The sequence below is a fragment of the Ischnura elegans genome, chromosome 2, assembly GCF_921293095.1.
Source record: "Ischnura elegans chromosome 2, ioIscEleg1.1, whole genome shotgun sequence".
Classification (NCBI taxonomy): domain Eukaryota; kingdom Metazoa; phylum Arthropoda; class Insecta; order Odonata; family Coenagrionidae; genus Ischnura; species Ischnura elegans.
The window spans coordinates 93,378,800-93,398,480 of NC_060247.1; the positions used below are offsets into that span (position 1 = coordinate 93,378,800).

The 19,681-nt window shown below is 37.1% G+C and overlaps 1 protein-coding gene across 3 annotated transcripts in view; it reads left to right on the forward strand.

The window, feature by feature from the left end:
* The first annotated feature begins 927 nt into the window (after nt 1-927).
* LOC124154187 (gamma-tubulin complex component 5) overlaps nt 928-19,681 on the forward strand; it is a 93,661-nt gene continuing 74,907 nt past the window's right edge. Inside the window, exons 1-7 of one of the 3 annotated variants that reach the window (XM_046527753.1) lie at nt 928-1,117; nt 2,948-3,160; nt 5,844-6,032; nt 11,214-11,286; nt 12,975-13,167; nt 13,449-13,653; nt 16,717-16,981. In XM_046527753.1, coding sequence (XP_046383709.1) covers nt 1,046-1,117; nt 2,948-3,160; nt 5,844-6,032; nt 11,214-11,286; nt 12,975-13,167; nt 13,449-13,653; nt 16,717-16,981 — 1,210 coding nt within the window. In that variant the 5' untranslated portion in view covers nt 928-1,045. Of the gene's footprint in view, nt 1,118-1,301; nt 1,326-2,947; nt 3,161-5,843; nt 6,033-11,213; nt 11,287-12,974; nt 13,168-13,448; nt 13,654-16,716; nt 16,982-19,681 lie in introns of those variants that run through there. The other 2 variants (XM_046527755.1, XM_046527754.1) reach the window with 2 other exon arrangements.

A 19,681-nucleotide genomic window follows, 5' to 3' on the forward strand; every position in this document is an offset into this window, starting at 1 on the left:
GATTCGATCAAAAAGATTGAATCACTAGGTGAATCAAATGACTCATGATTCATTTCGTTAAACAAGTCGATCATCAATCATCAATCACTCCGACTTCCGGTTTCATATCAATCATCTCGGTTTCCGGTTTGATTCAAAATTTGGAACGACCGATGCTTAATCTCTTTTCGTCAGGGCAGAAATAGTTGTGATAAAATTAAATACTATGTTATGAAGGACTGAATACTTGTGTAATCTTTTTCTTAAATGTTTTCCAGCAGTTATCAGTATTAATAACACCAATACACGTAATTGGAAAATATTAAGATGACTCCTGTAGGAGAACGTTAAGAAGTAGAAGTTAAAGCTGGTTATATTTTATTGTGCCGTTCATAAAATTATCCTGCAGATCAGATTCATGCATAGTGTGTGGTGTATTTTGTGTTATATTTTGATCAACTATAGTTAGAAATTATTTTATTAGTGTTAAGAAACTGTGGCAGTTTCGCCTTCCCAAATATTTTCATGACACTGCTTCCTTCATTTTTGCAATCTAATTTACTCATCTAGGAATTCACAATTAAAATAGTATACGAAATGATAATATGGATAGCAATCAGCGTTACCAATGCTCTTCGCAGATGAGGCAGTATTTATTCGATTATTCAAAGTGATTTATTACATCCATTGATTGAGTCTTTTCGATCTTGATTCCTTTTGAGTCTTTTCGATCATGATTCCTTTTGAGTCTTTTCAATCATGACTCCTTTGAGTCTTTTCGATCATAGTGATTGAATCTTGATTTGAGTCTTTTCGATCATAGTGATTGAATCAATTGATTGAATCACTTATGTGACTCGAGTCAAAATGATTGAATCACTAAAATGATCGACTTTGCCCATCACTGCCAGTGCTGATCACTGATCATATCATTCTTGAGTTGCTCAACATGTATTTAAAACAGATGAGAATCGATTTGCTCAAAATCCTCAAAATGTCCATTTATGGCGGCGAAGGCAGCTTATGCACGTCAATATCTTAATATTTTTTAAATGTATCCTTCCTGATGACTGAAAAAGCCAAAGAATGTATTCAGCCATATGTTCGATCTCTATTGAAATGTGTCGCCCACACAGAGGTGAGTATTGACTTAAACGTAGTATCATTTTAATGTAAAAGAATGAGTATTTACATGAGGTAGAAGGACTCTTGATTTAATGAATGTTGGGTGAAGAACCATTATGAACCAAGTTGTACATTTAGTGAACTATTCAATGCTTATCATGTCATGTTGCGTAAATATTCTGGATTCGTAAACTTCCTATCACCTTTTCAATATGGCTTCCGTAAGTACAAATCTACCAGTCATGCTATTGCCCAGGTAGTCGACAAAATTTTAACAGCACTAGACCGCAAAACGGAAGTACTTGGCATATTTTATGACTTCTCCAAGGCTTTCGACAGTGTCAACCACCGTATCTTGCTGAATAAGTTACCCTCTTTTGGCATAAGAGGTATTCCCTTTCACTGGGTAGAATCATACCTCTCCAATAGATCTCAAATTGTCTCAGTGGTGTCGAATGGTCATAAGTTCAATTCTCTTCCGAAATTTCTGACCCAAGGTGTTCCTCAAGGATCTATTCTTGGCCCAATTCTATTTTTATTATACATAAATGACCTCACCAACTTTGTATCCTCTGCAACTGGTATTCATCCAGTATTATATGCTGATGATGCCAATTTTATTATAACGTCCTCAACTGTCAAAGGGTTACATACAGCAGCCAACTTTGTCTCCGATCAGGTTCTTACTTGGTGTAAATTGAATTGTCTTAATCTCAATGTCACAAAATCCCAACTTATTTACTTCTCTAATTTCAACAAAACCCTTAGTTTGCTTAATGTTGACCTAAATGAAACATGTATTCCACAGGTTGACGACACCATGTTTCTGGGAATGAATATCGATGCGCATCTTTCCTGGGAAAAACTTGTCTCTAATCTAGCTGGTCATCTTAGCTCTAAGTGTTTCCTAATCAGATCAATTAGATCCACTGTATCCATTGATGTTCTTCTAATTATTTACTATGGGGAATTCCACCCCCATTTACTATACACCATTCTACACTGGGGCTCTTCACCCCATGCAGTGACCATTTTTAAAATCCAAAAAAGAGCTATACGTTTGATTGCAAACAAACCATGTAGAACCCCATGTCGCCCTTTGTTTAAATATCTCCGCGTGCTACCCATTCCCTGTGTCTACATACTTTCTGTTTTATTATATGCCAAGTCAAACTTTAAGGACTTCGCGCTAAACTCGGATATTCATAACCAGGGTACTAGGCAGCAGGGAGACTTGCATATCCCATTTGTACGTACTAAGAAAGCTATCTGTGGCTTTAAAACAATGACTCTAAGGCTTTATAACAAGCTTCCGAAGAACCTAAAAGCTCCCATGAGTTTGTCGACCTTCAAAACTAAGTGTAAAAACTTTTTATTATCCAATTGTTTCTACTCAGTTGATGAATATTTATCTTTGTAACTGCCTTTGTATTTAAACTGCCATTTTGTATATAACTTGATTTTGTATTCATGACGTGCCATATACAATGTATGTACAATACTTGTCGTCTGGCAAATTAATAAATTATTATTATTATTATTAATTGGAATATAATAAAATGGTTCCAATCTTCAGGGTAGGTGGATATATTTGTGTTCGTTATACAGTTTAGTATTTTCAGCTCTGTTTAAGCCATTCGTACATGCATTGGAACTCTTCGTGTCCATTTCATAGTTATGTAATGGGACATTTTTCGCCATAAATAGATTTTAAACCTATTTATTTTCTTTGGTAATTATGCATTTTCCGGGCTCCCGTCTTTTTGCGATTTTTTTTCGTCCAATACATTCATAACAGTGTCCTGATTACGAAAATGATAATTTTGCTATTTTTCAATTTTAGCCTGGAGATGATAAATTTTCTCAGCTGGAGCATTATGTTTACTCCAATATTTGGAGTGATAAGTTCAATGCCGTCGATCGGTATTCGATCAAGAAGTCAATCGATGGAGTGATAAGAAAATTTTTCATTCATGGCCTATCTCTTGAAGCAGAAAGACTTCAAAGCCTCTTGGACCAATTCCTTAACAACAAGGAGTGGGAGAATCCCGACCAGGTAAGCTATGCAATTTCTAAAATTCTTATTTTTGTAGCATACGTGTTTCTTCTTGCTATTGCATCATACCAGTCTTACAAGTGTTCTTGTTTATGGCGATCACCATCATCATGATTTAGTGTATTCTATGTATTCGAAAATTACACGAACTGCGCTATTTTCTTATCTGGATTAAGGGGAAGTAATTGAGAAGGTTTGTTTATTTCTGTTGTGGCCATTGAAAAATCCGCTACGCGTTGTTATGTTAAACTAAATGCAAAAGGGTAGAATGACGAGCATTGGCGTGACATATCCGCTGAACGATTGTGAGGGCTGCTGTAAGATGTCATTATATAGCTGAAAAATCTCGCCCTTGCAAAAAGTTGTCGTTTTGGCATCAACTGTTGTAGAAAGATGAAGCTCAAGGCACTGCATTCATCCATTCATAGTGTATCACGTCAAATACCTTTCATCTTGCTGTGTAAACCGTATGGTTGATATACTGTGGTACATGATAGATAGACTGTGGTACAGTTTTTTTTGGTCCTGATATTATTTTCACTTAATAATTATGTACTTTACACGTGGTTAAGTCACATGTTCCTCATCCTTTCTTCTCGTTATATTTTTTTCAACGTTCTAGTAGTAATTAAGTATTGTGCAGCTTGGTTTTGTTATGAATCATCTAATCAAGTGGATGTATAAACACATAGTTTTCCAAATTCCTTTAAGCACCCCATCCAATTTGAACCCCAATGCTGTCCTGGTTTATTCATAATTTGATTAGATGTACGGTTGTATTGGTCAGGAGGATTGGGAATAATGCCATAGGGTCATTCCATGCCAAATCATCACAGAAAAGTGGACTTTTCAACCCGACCGTGTCAGATTTGCTTGAAATTTGGTAGGAAGTTAAAGCACCTGAAATTGGACTCATTCACAAATTTTTAACCCTTAGCTATACACGATATTCATACAGCAGGGTTGCAAACATGACAAAAAATGCAAAATTTTCCCTCGAATGCTCTACAAAAATAAATCATAACTTAGCTAATAATTGTGACAGAAACTTCCTGTTGGTCTCATTTTAAAGCTAAAGGAACATAGTTTATGTAAAAAATGTTAGATTTTAAGATACCGATTTTTTTTATTCCGAGGTCACACCATGTGACCTTTGACCTTGATTATCTAAAAAATTGTATCTTAAATTTTATTGGGAAAAAAATATGTTAAACAGTTAAATGCATTCTATCTTTGGCATAAATTTCATTTTGGGATGGCTATGGGAACAGGAGTAAAAAAATTATTGAATTATGAGTGAAAATAATATTCCGTATGAAAAATTTGTACACATGTTCTAAACAGGTTCACACACAATTTTGTACACAAGTTTTACAAAGTATACATTGTACACATATTTTGTTAATTCAAATCTGAGACGGTCGGGTTGGGAGCTGTGATGATTTGGCATGGAATGACCCCATAAATGTAATAGAAGATTCAGAATTCCTGACAGGAAGGGAAATACATCAAAAATCAATTTAGGTAAAAATTATCTTGCTGTCGTTGATGAATAAGTGAAGAAGAAACTGAAGCTTTCGCAGCTGCCTTGTGATTTCAAAGGGAAATATCTTGGAATTTCAGAAAAATCATGAAATGTCTGTCTATGAATAAGTCTGGAAAAACTTTGCATGTGATGTAGTCATGTTTCCACATCCTCTTAACGTATGAAAGGTAAATTTCTATTCATTAGTGTGCCATTTTCTACTGGCCCCTGATTTTTCATTGGTGTTTAATTTATACTATAATTCTGTTTCATTCACTTTAGGGTTAAATGCACTAGTTCGCACAAATGTTAGTGTTGTCAGTAAAGATTGTATAATAAGTTAGTGAGTTTTCCGTAAAATTAACCATTGGAACCTTATGGAAAATTATGTATGTAGTCACTAAAGGGTATTCTAGTTTGATTCAGGGTACATATTTTGTTTATAATTATTATAAGGATATAAATTTGGTAAGGGTATTTTAGTTTGATGTTTGAGAGGGAATTTTCATATTGGAAAAGTTAACATCATGTCTACCCCTATTGTACCATTTTTAATCTAGTTGTGCACCTGTGAAAATGTCTTCTATCATTGAAATTGGTTAGATTTAAATTCCAATGTGTTGTGACATGACAACGTGTGTTTTTCCACGGAACACTGTGAGACCGGCTGTATCATCACTCACATTTGGTTGATAATTTCAGTACTTGTTGCTCTCATTTCTGAGTGGGAAATATCATTTGAGATCATACAATATAAAATTGCAGTTAGATAACCCTGTGTTCTCTTTCCTCCTTTCTTAAAGGCATATTAAGGATTAAAGTGAAGTTTAGTGCCTTTCATTTAAATGGAAACTCAATAAACTGAATTGAGATGTAATGGATGGTATGTTGGATAAATTAATGTTGGCAAGATCACAACAATATTATGTGAAAAAGATTAGTGCAACAATGTCTCTATTAATTCTAAGACTGGAAGCAATAGTAGTGCTGCATGACATTAAAATAAAAAAAATACCTTAAGTGAGTTAAAATTTAACTTCAAATCTGGCAGATTTTGAGTTTCCCAAATTTAGGGATTACAATTTTTAGGTCCTTAACTGTATTTTCAGGTTAACTCTATGATAACTGTTCCCTTAATGTTGTGAATGTATATTTCAGCCTGATGTTCGGTGGCATTTGCTGTCCCTCCTCCTTCACCTCTCCTACCACCCGACTGGCTCTACACTGAAAGAGCTCCCGGAGGTGAAGCCCGTGGTTGAGGAGCCAAATAATGAGTTTGATTGGCCAGCATATTTGCTGGAGAACCAGCCTGATTTCATCTCACTTGGCAGTGACGGTAGTGAAACCGTAAGTACATAATAAGTCAGGTTTAAATTTTTATACCCATGCCAAAATAGTCTTTATTTGATTAGGAATTATGCCAAGGAATGTGAGAAATTTACAAACTATTACTTATTGTGATGATTATTCAGCATTCTGATTACATAGATAGAATAAAAAATAAACTTAGTTTTTTTCCTCACATTAGTCGTTAAAAAAAACCAACTGGTTTCGACCTTTGCAGGTTATTATCACCATGAAGAATTATTATCATTATTTAATAATAATAATAATAATATCTTTATTGCTCTATGGGTCAAACATGTGACATAGAACATTGTCAGGGAGAACATCAAAACATACATGTTGTCATAAACTATCAGACAAAACCTTGAACAGAAACAGAAAAAAATTTCAACCTGAAAAGGTCAGAACTGCTTGAGTTTCTATTAATAAATACTGTTTGGAGTAGAACAAAGTTTATTTTAGAATCTATCATGTCACCAATTAACTTTGTGAGAGCTATGTTCTCAAGATGCTTTATCTATAGTGTGACTTTATACCACAAAGTGAACTCACGAACCATTGTTTTCATTTTGATTAGAGTGGAGAAATTTTATTTTGTGTGCAATTTCTCATCATACATAAAAATCCCTTGGTGTGAGTAAAGCCGTGTCCCAACTCGTTAGCCATTAGGCATCATGTATTTAGCCAGCCAGATTCTGGGCAGCCAACCACAAGGGAGCATGAATTGGGACATCCTTACGCAGGTGCTGCCATCTACTGGGCACTAGGCCAATGCAAAACAAGAGACAATCGGAATGATTTGAACAAATGATGAACAAAACCCACCCTAAATTGTTAAAATGTGATGTGTCAAGTGAATTTGATAATTAGATGCCGGAGAGGAGTATTTAATCATAATTTTAGTATCTTAGACAACCTTTTTGTAATAGTAAAGTAGGGGTATACTTTCAAATTCGTATTTTTAGTTCCGTATGGTTTTGTTAAAGAGGTTTTAGCTAAGTTTGTGGCGAAATGTTAGCGTATATTCCTTTTCATTGGTTTGTAATATTTCAATCGTCTCTCAACCAAGTACTTATTCGAATTCCTTATATTTTAGCAATTTAATTTCTAGTTTTGTATTATTAAGAACAGGTCTATTTAGTCTATTCGGTTACCGTCTGACTTGGGAATTATTTTCAAAATTAATTTAAAGTATGGTTTACGTACGTAAATACATAAATCAGGTTTCGGTATCATATCTTATAATCACTATAGATTTTATTTGTTGTAACTTATTCCGATTCCAATTTCGGAACTTTGTCCAATAAGATATAATAATAATTGTTTATTCTTATGGGTGTTAACCTAATGAACAAAAAGTGTTAATATAAGAATTTAGACATAGTGTTACATAATTAAGTATATATGAGAAGCATATATAAACATCAATAAGCATTATTTAACACGTTAAAAAAGTAAACAGTAGCAAAAGATAACATGTGATCGGTATAAAAAGTTATAAAATAACATATACATACATAAGAAGCAAACAAACATTAAAATTAACGCCGCCTTCTCTTTACTAATTTCTCCGTAATTCTTACACTTCCATTAACGCAATTTCATTATTATAAACAAAATAAAAATTAATAATTATTCGAACAAGTCTCAAAATATCAACACTACTTGCAAACAAGTACTATCCCTTGTTGACAGCCATGATGCCCTTTCTCCTGAAGACGCTTTGAATCATGGGAAAAGTGGGGCGAAGGATGCACTCCTCGATGCCTAAATCTGGCGGCCGCGTTAGCTGCCTAAATTCCCTCCCTTATGCTGGCTAACGAGTTGGGACATCCTTCCAAGATGGCGTCATGACTAAATCCTGGAATTGGCATAGCCAAATGGCCAATTGGGACACGGCTTTAATCATATCAATTTTGTCCACCTTGGAAACAAATTTGGTGTATGTATAAAGTTTTTTTTTTCTGATTATCAGATGAATCTGGTAATGATTTTTATTTTTCATAAGTTTTACAGTAGGCTTGTAGATTTTTGTAGTAATAGAGATATCCCTCTGTTGCTCTCAAAAGTTAGTCAAAGAAAAATTATCAAATAAATTTTATGTTTGACTAGCAGATGGATCCCTTATTGCTGATTATATGCTTATTTCTTACTAGTATTATTGATATATTTGTATTGTGTCCTGTGCACATGATAGTTGAGAGCTTAGATAGATTAGATTATGACATGGCTTACAAATTTCATGATAGTACTAAAAGGGATCCTAAGCTTATGTACATAATGCATCCCTGAAAATGTGTTCAATAGGTGAGCAGTGCAGTTACTTGCTATTGTAGTTGCTATATTCCCAAGAAGTTTAATACCGTATAAGCGCGTGTAAGAGGCGCACCTTTTTTCCCAGACATTGCAGCCGAAAATGGGGGTGCGCCTCTTACTTAAACTTCTTATCAACCCCCCCTCCCCTTCCCCGGTCGCAAGTCCAAGGGGAACTGAGTGGCCTTGGTTTTCAGCGTGAGTCAGTCATCTGGAAACCCTGGGTCAAAAACAAGCGGCAGGCAGGGGAGTTTCTCCCTTAGGGACGTATTTTCTAAATGCTCCTGTTTGAATTTCTTGTAAGCATCGCGCCGTCACGTCGGTACCCCAGAGGTGAACATTGAAAAGATCGCGCGGGGTGATTCGCTCAGGAGCGCGAGCTAAATTTACTGCCACGAGTGGGCATACCGCGGCATTTATACTGCATATAGTAATCGCTTATCAAACGTAGAGAAACGCGTAGTTTTGAAGGACATATCTGGTTAATAGTCAACATCTGTCTTGCTGAGAAATTTCCATTGCGCTGAGCACCTGATTTTTCAAAAATTATCTTCAGACGCTAATATGAGGATTTTTGCAACTGAAAATTATATTGGTGTCAAAACCTGCGGTTTAAAAAATTCGAACGAGTGTGTTCATTGTTGGATTAGCGCTGAAGGAGAGGTCGAGGGGAAGGAGCGCGCTCCCTCCCCTCCATATTTCAAGCTACAAGGCTACAAGCAAAGGAGCAAGAGAAGAACACGTCCGATCTTGCATGTGACGTGGTTGCCTTGAAAGCGAAGAGGCGAAGGCGCAGCAATGTGATATACGCAGTTTGCGTTGCCTGAAGTTTCCAGTCTGTCTCGTCTTGTTTGAATGCGCTTATGCTACGCTTGTTTCTTCCGAAATTGTGCTGTTAGGAATAAGTTGAATATTAGTAGCCTTGTTTTAGCTATAAATCTTTGTGTCAATCAATTAGAGCTTAAAAAACTTAAATGCTGTCAGATATACGTCGCGTTAGGTCGCGTAATTCTTTTTAGAACCTCGTGCGTGTCATACAATTGCTGAAAGATATCGAGATATATTTTCGAGCTCAGAAGGTGACTCACCTAGCATTTGACCTCCAAAAACTCGGAGAATTGAGCCTGGTAGACCGAAAAAGGTCAGTTGGTGAGATGGGGTAGGGATGAAACATTGATCCCCTGTAACTTGATAATTTCCTATTTTCCTGTGGAGTCCCGGAAAGGAAAAAAACGGCCCCTTGCACACACACTGATTTTGGACGGCTGGTAAAATATCGGCCGATATTTTACCGGCGAAGCGATGCTTGCACACACGCCGGATTTTTACCAGTCAAACGATAAGTTGCTATGTTTTTGAGCTGGCGATGGGGATCCACAGTGACAATGGCCGGCAGCTAACCGGCATTTAGCCGGTGCCGGCGTGTGTTCGGTACATGAGCAAGCTCCAATGCTCTCCCATTGTTCATTATTGGAATGTGGACGGCTGATATTTTACCGGCCGTCCAAAATCGGTGTGTGTGCAAGGGGCCTTAAATATACGACGTGGTTATTATCCTAAGGCGCTGAGATTGCCCCGATTGTTGTCCAATCTCTTGGGAAGGTTCATGCTATCTGCCTGTCGTGTTTTGCCTTAAAATTTTCCACGGCTGCAATTCTATTGCAATACTCCTGCGAGAGCTTTTAAACAAAATTGTTCGTGAGTAGGACAAGCAACGTAGAGCGAAGACGTATGCGAAGAGAGGATCGGAACTTTTTCTACTCCCTCTTATGCCGCTATTACCGCCGCAGTTATCAAAATTTCCTCGTTCAAATAGTACTGAAAGAGGAAATTTCGATAACTGTCGAAATTCCAGGCATACGTCTGCAACACCGCACGATAGGATAAAAAAAATGCCGCATTTTTTTTCTTTATAGCTTCGATCCTCAAAATAGGGGTGCGCCTCTTACACGTGTGCACTTCTTACAGATGCTTATACGGTATATAGTGAGACCTTATCCCCATTTACGTGACTGTTGTTAGAAACTGTATACTGACCTGAATTTCTGCGCAAATGCTTGTGCTAATGTGGATAAAACTGTGGTGTTGGGAAGTGTATCTACCTGTAATTGTTTTAAAATGCATATCAAAGTTGAATTTGTTAAAGTTGAATCCAAACTTATTTACAAATTAACGATAGTCTTTAGATAATGCTTAAAGGTTATAGTTAAAATGTTTAAAAAAGAATTTCTTGGAGAGTTTTGATTAATATTGTTTTTGACGTTTCCAAAGGAAACTAAATGAATACTCGTAATTAATATTAGAAATATGTTTCTTAGGAACTCAGAGCACTTGATGAACCTATCACTTAGGCACTTCATGCAAACTGAGAGCCTTTGCTTTAATATCCCAGGTATAAGGAAAATGACATTTTGAATGATATTTTATATCATGAGACAAAAGTTTTTCCCTTTTTAGACTGCTTTTTAGAATTATTCTTGGTTATATCTCTCACAATGTAAAATCCCTCATCATATTTTTTGGGTAATTTCTTCTTAATCCCTGATTATTTATTCCTTGCGATCAGTTATAGTTTTAGCAATGGGAGGCACAATTTCCTTCTGATTGCCATCGGTATTTGCTAGAATAGTAAAGCAAGAGCACTAAAGGTAATTGTAACATAGAAAACTTGCTTCAGGAATTATATCAAATTGTTTCTTTCCCTGGGTGCATTCAGCCAACGTATCGGCTCAAGTGCTGCTCATGTTTGAGTGCTCCTCTTCAAATTCTTGAAGTTGGTGGTGAATAGGTTGTTGAATGTTTATGACGTGTGGTTGTGTCAATATTGAATTAATATTTATATAATTTCATGATTCAACTTTGCTGTAGGAAGATGAATGCCTCAGCTTTGATGATGAAGTTCCCGGTGATTGCTACAGCTTGGCAGGAGATATTGCTTCAGGTGAGGATGAATGCAGTTCTAGTAATTAATATTTTTTATTTCATTATTATTGGTGCCATTAATTCCTTGCTCATGAGTGTCCACCCTTATAATGTCAGCCTGTTTTGGGTGGGATGTGCTTAGGCTGGGAAGACTGCTTAGGCTATTTTCTGGAATTTGCAAGATTTTTGATTATATGTTCTCTTCATGTATCTTGATTTTTTTCCCAATACATTTGCAGGTTAGAACCATTGATGGAATATGGGGATTGTTTGTAATTTTTATAAAGAAAAATAGAGACGGAGTTATTATTTTGTGTATAAAAAATCAAAGTCCTCAGTTTATTTAACGTTATGATTAATATGTCATTTAAATGAAATAAAGTATTATGTGTTAATTTTTGATACCACACATTCTGTTTTCTCACTTGTGGTACATTTTTTGGGTGATCGATCCATTTTTGCCGGATATATAAATAATTTTTTCTGACGCTACACTCATGGTCTTATCAGCTGATGCACTTATGCTTATGGAAGCATTGAACATGAAGATCTCTTTTGCATTTTCCGTTCATAGTTCTGGATATTTTTCTTTTTTCTCTTCCCTTTTCCCTTCTTACACTGCATGCACGGGTCCTTTTCTTTTGGGGTATGAATGAGGACCTCACTCATATCATACATGTATTTGTAGAATATGAACATATTAAATATAGAAAAATGCATCGTCATCATCCGTGACACTTAAGCTCATTTTGGTCTCTGGCCTCAGAACTAACTGCCTCCATTCATCTTTATCTCCTGATCCCAATCTTCTTAAATCTGCCTGTAAATCATCAAGTCACTGCTTTTGTGGTCTTCCTCTGCTTCTCCTCACGCCTGGACGGCCAACAAAAATCTTTTTGACTGCCTTACTTTCCTCCCTGGGATGTAAATGACCTGCGCAATGAATCCTCCATGTTTCATAACCGATATGATGCTTGGTTCCCCATGCATATCATGTACTTCAGCATTTGTCCTTATTCCAATTTCCTGCATCCATCGCAGCACCTCTTATGAGAATCTTCTTTCTTCTAAGAATCTATCTTTTCCACCTTCTCTTCTTGTGTTGCCATTAGTAGGCACTTGGTAGGTCCTAGCACTACTGCCTATTATATGATTATTTTGGAGCCTCTTGAAGTACCAAAAAATAGGTTGCAGTGCATAATAGCTTTTATTGCCCATGTGCTACCTGTCTTAAATTCCATAAGAGTAAGAAATCTGATTTTTTGATGCTAGCAAGGATCCAAGCTCTTCACTCATTGAAAAAATTTAATAACTTTTATAATAGGCTCTCAAGTTTTATACAGGTTTTTTGCCATTGCCAAGCATTTGGTTTTCTCTTTGTTCATTTTTATTCCTAGATGTCTGGATTCATTTGCAATGAGGATAAAAGCCTCTTCAAACAATTTTTGTATCTAGATGCTACTGCCAAATCATCAGAATATGAAACACATCTGGTTTGTTTTTCCATTATTGTAAGAAAAATTTATATCCTACTTAATAATTAGAAACATTCATTCAGCTTGTATACATTTATTTTACCCTAGCTTGAAAATTATAGCTGTGCAATAAGCTTTCAAAAATGGAATGATGCATGAATACTATGTATATTTTAATTTTGTTGGTCAGTGTGTAATAGTCAATCTTATGTTCTTTATTACTTATCTTCAGAGGCCAATGCCAGAGGTGGAGTTGACCCTGTGGTGGAGGCAGTCAGTGCCGTTTCCGAGGAGCATGTGTGGTCCCACATTGAGGGAACGTTGGCATCTGCCCGCCTGTGGCTGGAGGGAAATGTTGTTCTTCCTCATGCTCAAGGATGTCGGGTTCCCAGCAAATATCCCTCGGCCAACCTAGCAAAATTCTGGTGAGCTTTGTTTGTCAGTGAATCAGAGGAATCCCTCTTTGGTTTACATATCTATTTTTATGTCAAGTTGGTCCAATAGGAGAATCATCCAAGTCTTTCAATGAGACTGACTCTTTATTTAGGGAAGGTGTGGTGATAAAATTGTGCCAAATTTCTTGTATCTGAAATCGATTTTTATTTTGTGCATTAAGAATAACTTGATTTAAATGAGGAGTACTTGTGAGTTCTTTTGAAGAATGCAAGCATGGGATGAAGTTCCACATTATATTCTCTCTCTACAGTGGTGATGCTGTTGAAAATGCCGGTGAGCATTCCCCAGCATCCATGGTGGCCATGAGTGAGCATCGAGTGTTGAGAGAGGCTTTGCGAGCCCTCGTGGCCCCATCACCTCCCAAAATGACATCTCGATCCTCTGGCTTGTTCTTCCTGGATCAAAGGGGCTTGTATCAACCAAAAGGCACAGTTGTCATTCCAAGCCTCACCAAGGTGAGTGGACTGATCGCCATAGGTGTGTCTAATTGTTAGGAAATAACCACGGACTAGCCAGCAGTAAACCAGTGGCATAGGATTGGGTAGTTGTGGTGGCCAGAGTGTTGGCCTTCCACCCAGTGGTTCCAGGTTCAAACCTTGGTGGTGGTTCAGATTTTTTATTGGGTACCTTATCCCTGCTTGTCCCTTCTTGTGTGCTTTGTAAAGGGCACTTCTAGTACAGCAGTCAAGTCATTTGAATGGGACATATAGCACTGATCCCCTTGGTGCTTCTCGTTAAGAGCAGCTTATGCTGGTTTTTTTCCAGTATTCCTTCCCTACCTTTCCCTCATGGAGCAAATGACCTCAGCTGTCAGTTACATTAGTTAACCAGCAGCATTTTTATGTTCTCAGGGGGCCTGGTAAGGTTGCCATAGTGGGACCCATTTTATTCTGCCTTTGGTGTATGAAATTGGATAGTTTACTTTTTTTCATGTCTTTATCAAAAGTCTATAATGCCTGAAGTATATATTTACCACTTTTTGATATAAATATAGAAGGTTTCTTGACTTTATCGAAAGTGTGTAATGCCTGGAGTATATATTTACCACTTTTTGATTGATATATAGAAGATTTCTATGTTTTATAACAAAAAAAATGGAAATTTGATGCCCATGAAAAATGCTTTGATCCTCTGAGCATCATGGGAAATGTTACGTATGACATATATGATATGGTTCACCCCCCTCTCGATAGATGGTGTAGTGTGGATCTGCAAAATATCAACAGTACTAGCAGATTTGACTGTAAAGATTTTTACATGAAAGCCATAAAGATGAAGCTTTAATTGATGTTGTAGATGCCATTTTTAATGCTAGAATCCTATTCTTCAGCAAAAAGAATTTTACTTTTGGTCGGATAGTGTTAAAGTTAATAGAATAGCTTCACACTTCTAAGAGTCTTTTGCAACAATTCTTGATGTCGCCAGAAAAAAATGGGAGTCAAATAATAGTGGACAACATATCTTGTCGATGATGTGAAAATAAAGAAGTCCTGTAAAGGCCGTTTTACAAGGGGTACGTAGTTGCATGATCTGACATGTGTACGAAGGAGCAGTCAAAATTGCATCGTGTAAAGCGGTGAATTGCTAGAACATGTGCGAGGATGCGTGGACGTGAGATGGCAAAATAGCCCGTTCCAATTTTATTCATGCATTCGCGCAATTCCACGCCATTTTAGAAATTAATGCAGTTATAACCTGCACAATTCCGTGCCCCGTGTAAAATGGCCTTAATGGAAATAGTAGTGTTTGGTTGTACGTGTTGTTGCTCCTGATTTTTCATCCTGAGTACTCATCAATTATGTTTGCAATTTTTGTTTATTTGATTTCTGTAATAAAGGTAAACGTTTCTGTGTCATATTGATTAACTCAGGATATGATGCTCTACGTACAAAGTCTACTTTCTTTCTTAATTGGAACTTTATTTCATAAAACTAGAATCTAAAGCTAGTCATCCCATTCTTTAAAAACCTTCTTGTAATGTTATCAGTAGTAGAGTCAGTACTATATTCGTTGCAATGATTATGAAAAGAAACCAATAAAATTTTCCCAACAGGAATTAAGCGTATGTGCATGTAGTAGATAAATGCAATCGATGATAAAATAAAATTTAATCCATTCTCTGGTGAATGCGATGATAGTAAATGCAAGAGGGCACGAAATGCACTCAAAGGAATCAGCCTTAAGTTAGCTCTTGGGTTCATCAGCACTCAAATTATGTAATTCATTTTTTCAAAAAGGCCTAGCGAGCAATATGCTGTGTTGGTCGTGGACGAGATTAGTAATGAGAAATAGTACTTAACACATTAAAGGAAATTTCTCCTTTATAGTTTCAATAAATGGTCATACCTGCATGCTTCTCCGAGTGCAATACTTATGAAATGCTCTTATAAGTCCAGTTGATAGGTTACTGGCTATCTCTAGTGAGTATTAACCCGTGATATCATACGGCTGAAAGCTGTATTCTGAGCTTTTTCAAATGAGGTTAATTAGGCTTTTGATATCCAAGTAAACCAGAATTTCTATCTTTCAGTCATAAGCACGTAATTATCACATTGATGATGGGGCACAAGCCGCTGTCGATAGATTTCAATTTCTGTGATGAAGGACATTGCCCTATTTTTAGTTATTATATGATTGATATTTTACAAAAAAACTGGCTATGGCCATGGATTTTTATAAATTTATCTTCTCTTGATATAACAGTGTTTTACTTTTCAAAGCATGTGTCTTGTTTAATGGGCTGAAAGGCTATGGGGCATTGCATGGACTGTAGCAATGCTGCTATGGTTTACTTATACAGAGTCTCTTGGTCATTGAAATAAAGGTGGAAGATTGCTGAGAAAATCATTTGCTTCAATCTCATTTCAAACCACAATCCTCCAAAGTCTCTCCTTGTGGTGCAACCACTATTTATTTCTACCCTCATTCCCAATAAGTTGGTGTCTGACAAGGCACATCTAATGTGTTAAAAGCTGCATGTGAGAATTCTGAAAGTCCTGCAAAATCCCAACAGTGGCTAACTATTATATCAAAGCCTGAGCTTTAAGATATCTAATGAAAAATGTAAAAGACTTATAAAATTCTCATTAGAATTTCCTTGAGACTTAAAAAATTCTTAGTATGGATGGAGCTGTCTCAAAATATCAATCAAGAATATGGCTATCACTTCTCAGCCATCAGGAAAACCTGTTTGAACCTAGCTCACCTGTTACTGGTGGATGGAGTGAAAATTTTAGAATTCTCTATTAGAATGGGGTAATCACTGGACAGAGTATGCAGCCAAAGCCTAAATATGGCTACAAGCAATGGCAGATGCCTGCTGGAAACCAGAGAAACTTGTCAACTCATCAATGACGTGGTGAACCCTTGAATTCAACCTTCATTATTGTTGGTTGAATTTATTTCCTGCCCCTGTCTTTATTTGTCACTTGCAGTTTTGGTTATGCATGCCTTTAAAGTGCATAAAGCGGTTTTTTTGGGCATTATTAGTATGTCTAATTGAATCGTAATTTTTGCAGGGCTCACTGCAGTCTCATCTTCGTTGGCTTGGCAATTACATGTCAATGGTGTGGGAACTTGAGAAATTCATTGCAGAAATATTGGATTCACCTATAAAGGAACAGTGCTCTGTTGAAGCCAACACAGTTGACACAGGTCAGGCTGGGGATAAGGGCTCCTGTCTGCCATCATACACCTATGAAGCATACGCATCTGCCCTTAAGGAGTTTCTGTCTTCCTTCAAAGATAAAGTTCAGGCAGTGGAGGAGAAAGTGAAATGCCAAGGTAAGAATTTGGCGGGAGTATAATTGTTCCTTTTGCTGGGCAATAAGAATTTCAATGATATATCTTCCATGGCTTATTATGTACTTTTGCGTTAAAATATTTCGATTTTAAAAAATTCTATGTGAGCCTGTTATTAAGATTTTTTCAAGTTATCTTCTCATTCTTTCTGTGTATGTAGTGTATCTATTATTTAGTTTACAAATGTATTTAGATATGTACAGTGGAAGCCCCTTATAACGAGTACGGGATATAGCGACAAGCTCGAATTAGCGACAGCTACCCAAGGAACCATTTTAAACCCTATGATTTAAATGTAAAATAAATTCGTATTAGCGATAATGGCTCGATTCCTCTCTTGCGCCATTCGTAATTACGACAGGTTGACTTTTTGACCACGTGCCACATCTCTGGAATTCAATGCTTTTAAAACGGCATTTTTTCCGCCAACGTCGACGTCTACATGTTCCGTATTCTCCTATTCTTCTTTCCTTAATAAATTTCTCGAGTACACATTTCATTGCTCTTTTGTCATCTCCCTCCCGCCTTCCCGCGCCTCCGCAGTGAGGTTAAAAATAATTCCGCCCGTCTGCTAGCACCATGGCTGGTAAACGCAAGTCCTTGGATTTAAAAACCAAAATGAGAATTATTGCAGATTGTGAAAATGGAGAGTGTTCAAAGAGTGAAATAGCGAGGCGATTTGGAATTAATACATCGACATTGTTCACTATTTTAAAGAAAAAAGAACAAATTCGTTCGGCAATGCGTAAAGAAGGGCGTCCAAGCACTCAAAAACACCTGCGGCCCGGAGAGCATCCGCAGCTAGAAACTGCTCTTTTCTCGTGGTTTTGCCAGCAAAGAGCCGCAGGGATTCCTATCACCGGCCCAATGATGAAGGCTAAAGCTGAGTATTTGTGTGAGAGGCTTGGTGAAGACAATTTTAAGTGCTCGGATGGATGGTTTGCACGATTTAAAAATAGGAAGGGGATATCCCTTGTCAAACTATCCGGTGAATCATCAAGTGTTGACGTTAATGCTGTGGAAGGCTGGGCTCCGGTCCTTAAAGACTATATGGACAATTACAGTCCCTGCGATATTTACAACGCGGATGAGACGGGCATATATTTTAACCTTCTCCCGGGCTAAACTCTCGCCACTCGAACGGACCCCTGCAAAGGAGGGAAGAAAAGTAAAGACCCCGTCTTTTATGCGCCAATATGGATGGTTCAGATAAGTTAAAACCGTTCGTGGTGGGGAAATCCGCCCATCCCCAATGTTTTAAGGGAGTTAAAACTCTCCCTTGCACTTACGAAGCAAATAAAAATGTTTGGATGACGGCTGCTATCTTCACGCAGTGGTTACGAGCGTTTGATGCCAGGATTGGTGGAAGGAATAAAAAAGTACTATTATTTACTATTATTCATTGACAATTGCCCAGCCCACCCACTAATAGAACTAAGAAACGTTAAAATTGTGTTATTGCCGCCTAACACTACGAGCGTTCTTCAGTTCCAGTCAGCATTCCTATCAAAAAGTGTGCGCTACTGTCGCTAGAGGTCTCTACGTCCGCGGATATTGCGTCTGATTGCGTGAATCTCTACGAAACATAAATTTTGCTAACAGACAGACAAAGAGTGGACTTCATTTATCATTTGTCCTTCTATTTATTTGAAGCAGTTTTTCACCCTTTCCACCGAAGATAATTGATATGACTAATATGCTTTTAGATGCCGTAATGCTGTTCGGTTTCATGATTCCGATAGCATTTGAGTCGGCTGTTTTGAAACACGATAGTAAACCATTCATACAGGCAGACTTGAAGCATAAGAAGATTACTTCCACCTTCATTCCGCCGTTAACCTGAAAAAGATAGAATTGCAATGCTCATGTGGAACCCTAAAATTTTATCACGCTCCTTTCGTCACCCAATTGCAGCAGTCACCCATCATTTTCATTACTACTCGGAAAGATAGAAGGTATGAATTTTTGAACAGATTCCGAAGTTTTAGCATTTAATAGTCTGATGCATAGCCATAACTGGTAGTTATGACATTTATATTTGGAGCATCCAAGAAATAAGGATAATAACAGCTCATAATGCACAGTTCAGTACGAGTGAGTCTGAAGCTGGGACTTTTAAAATCGACTTCTTAATGCCTCGGCATATAGCATCCTGCATAATTACATATGATTTGATCATAGATTGCAAGTGAATATGATCATTAGTGAATTAAATGTTCAAAATAATGATTTAAAACGGCTATCATGCTGCAATTTTCGCCTCTCGGCAGAAACAGCCGTGGTGACGCCTGATGAGTAATTTTTTTGTGACGATATAATTGCATTCGGTAACAACGACAACTCACTATAGCGACAGATTTCTCTGTTCCCAACAGCTGTCGTTATAAGGGGCTTCCACTGTATATTTTGACCTGAAGATGCCTGTGGAACTATCGTCATCAGACATGAAACAACGCTGTTGAAACCCCGGCATGAAACCAACTAATTTATTTATCATTAAAATATGTCCATGTAAGACTGAGTCACATTATGAATTTATGAGAAATCCATATCCGTACTCCAAGTTTGAGGAATGAGATGAATGACTGGCATGATTCTTCAAGGCTATCACTTTTCTAAGGCACTGCATGTAACTAGTAACTGTACACAGTCATATGAACTAATATATACGAAGGTTGAGTT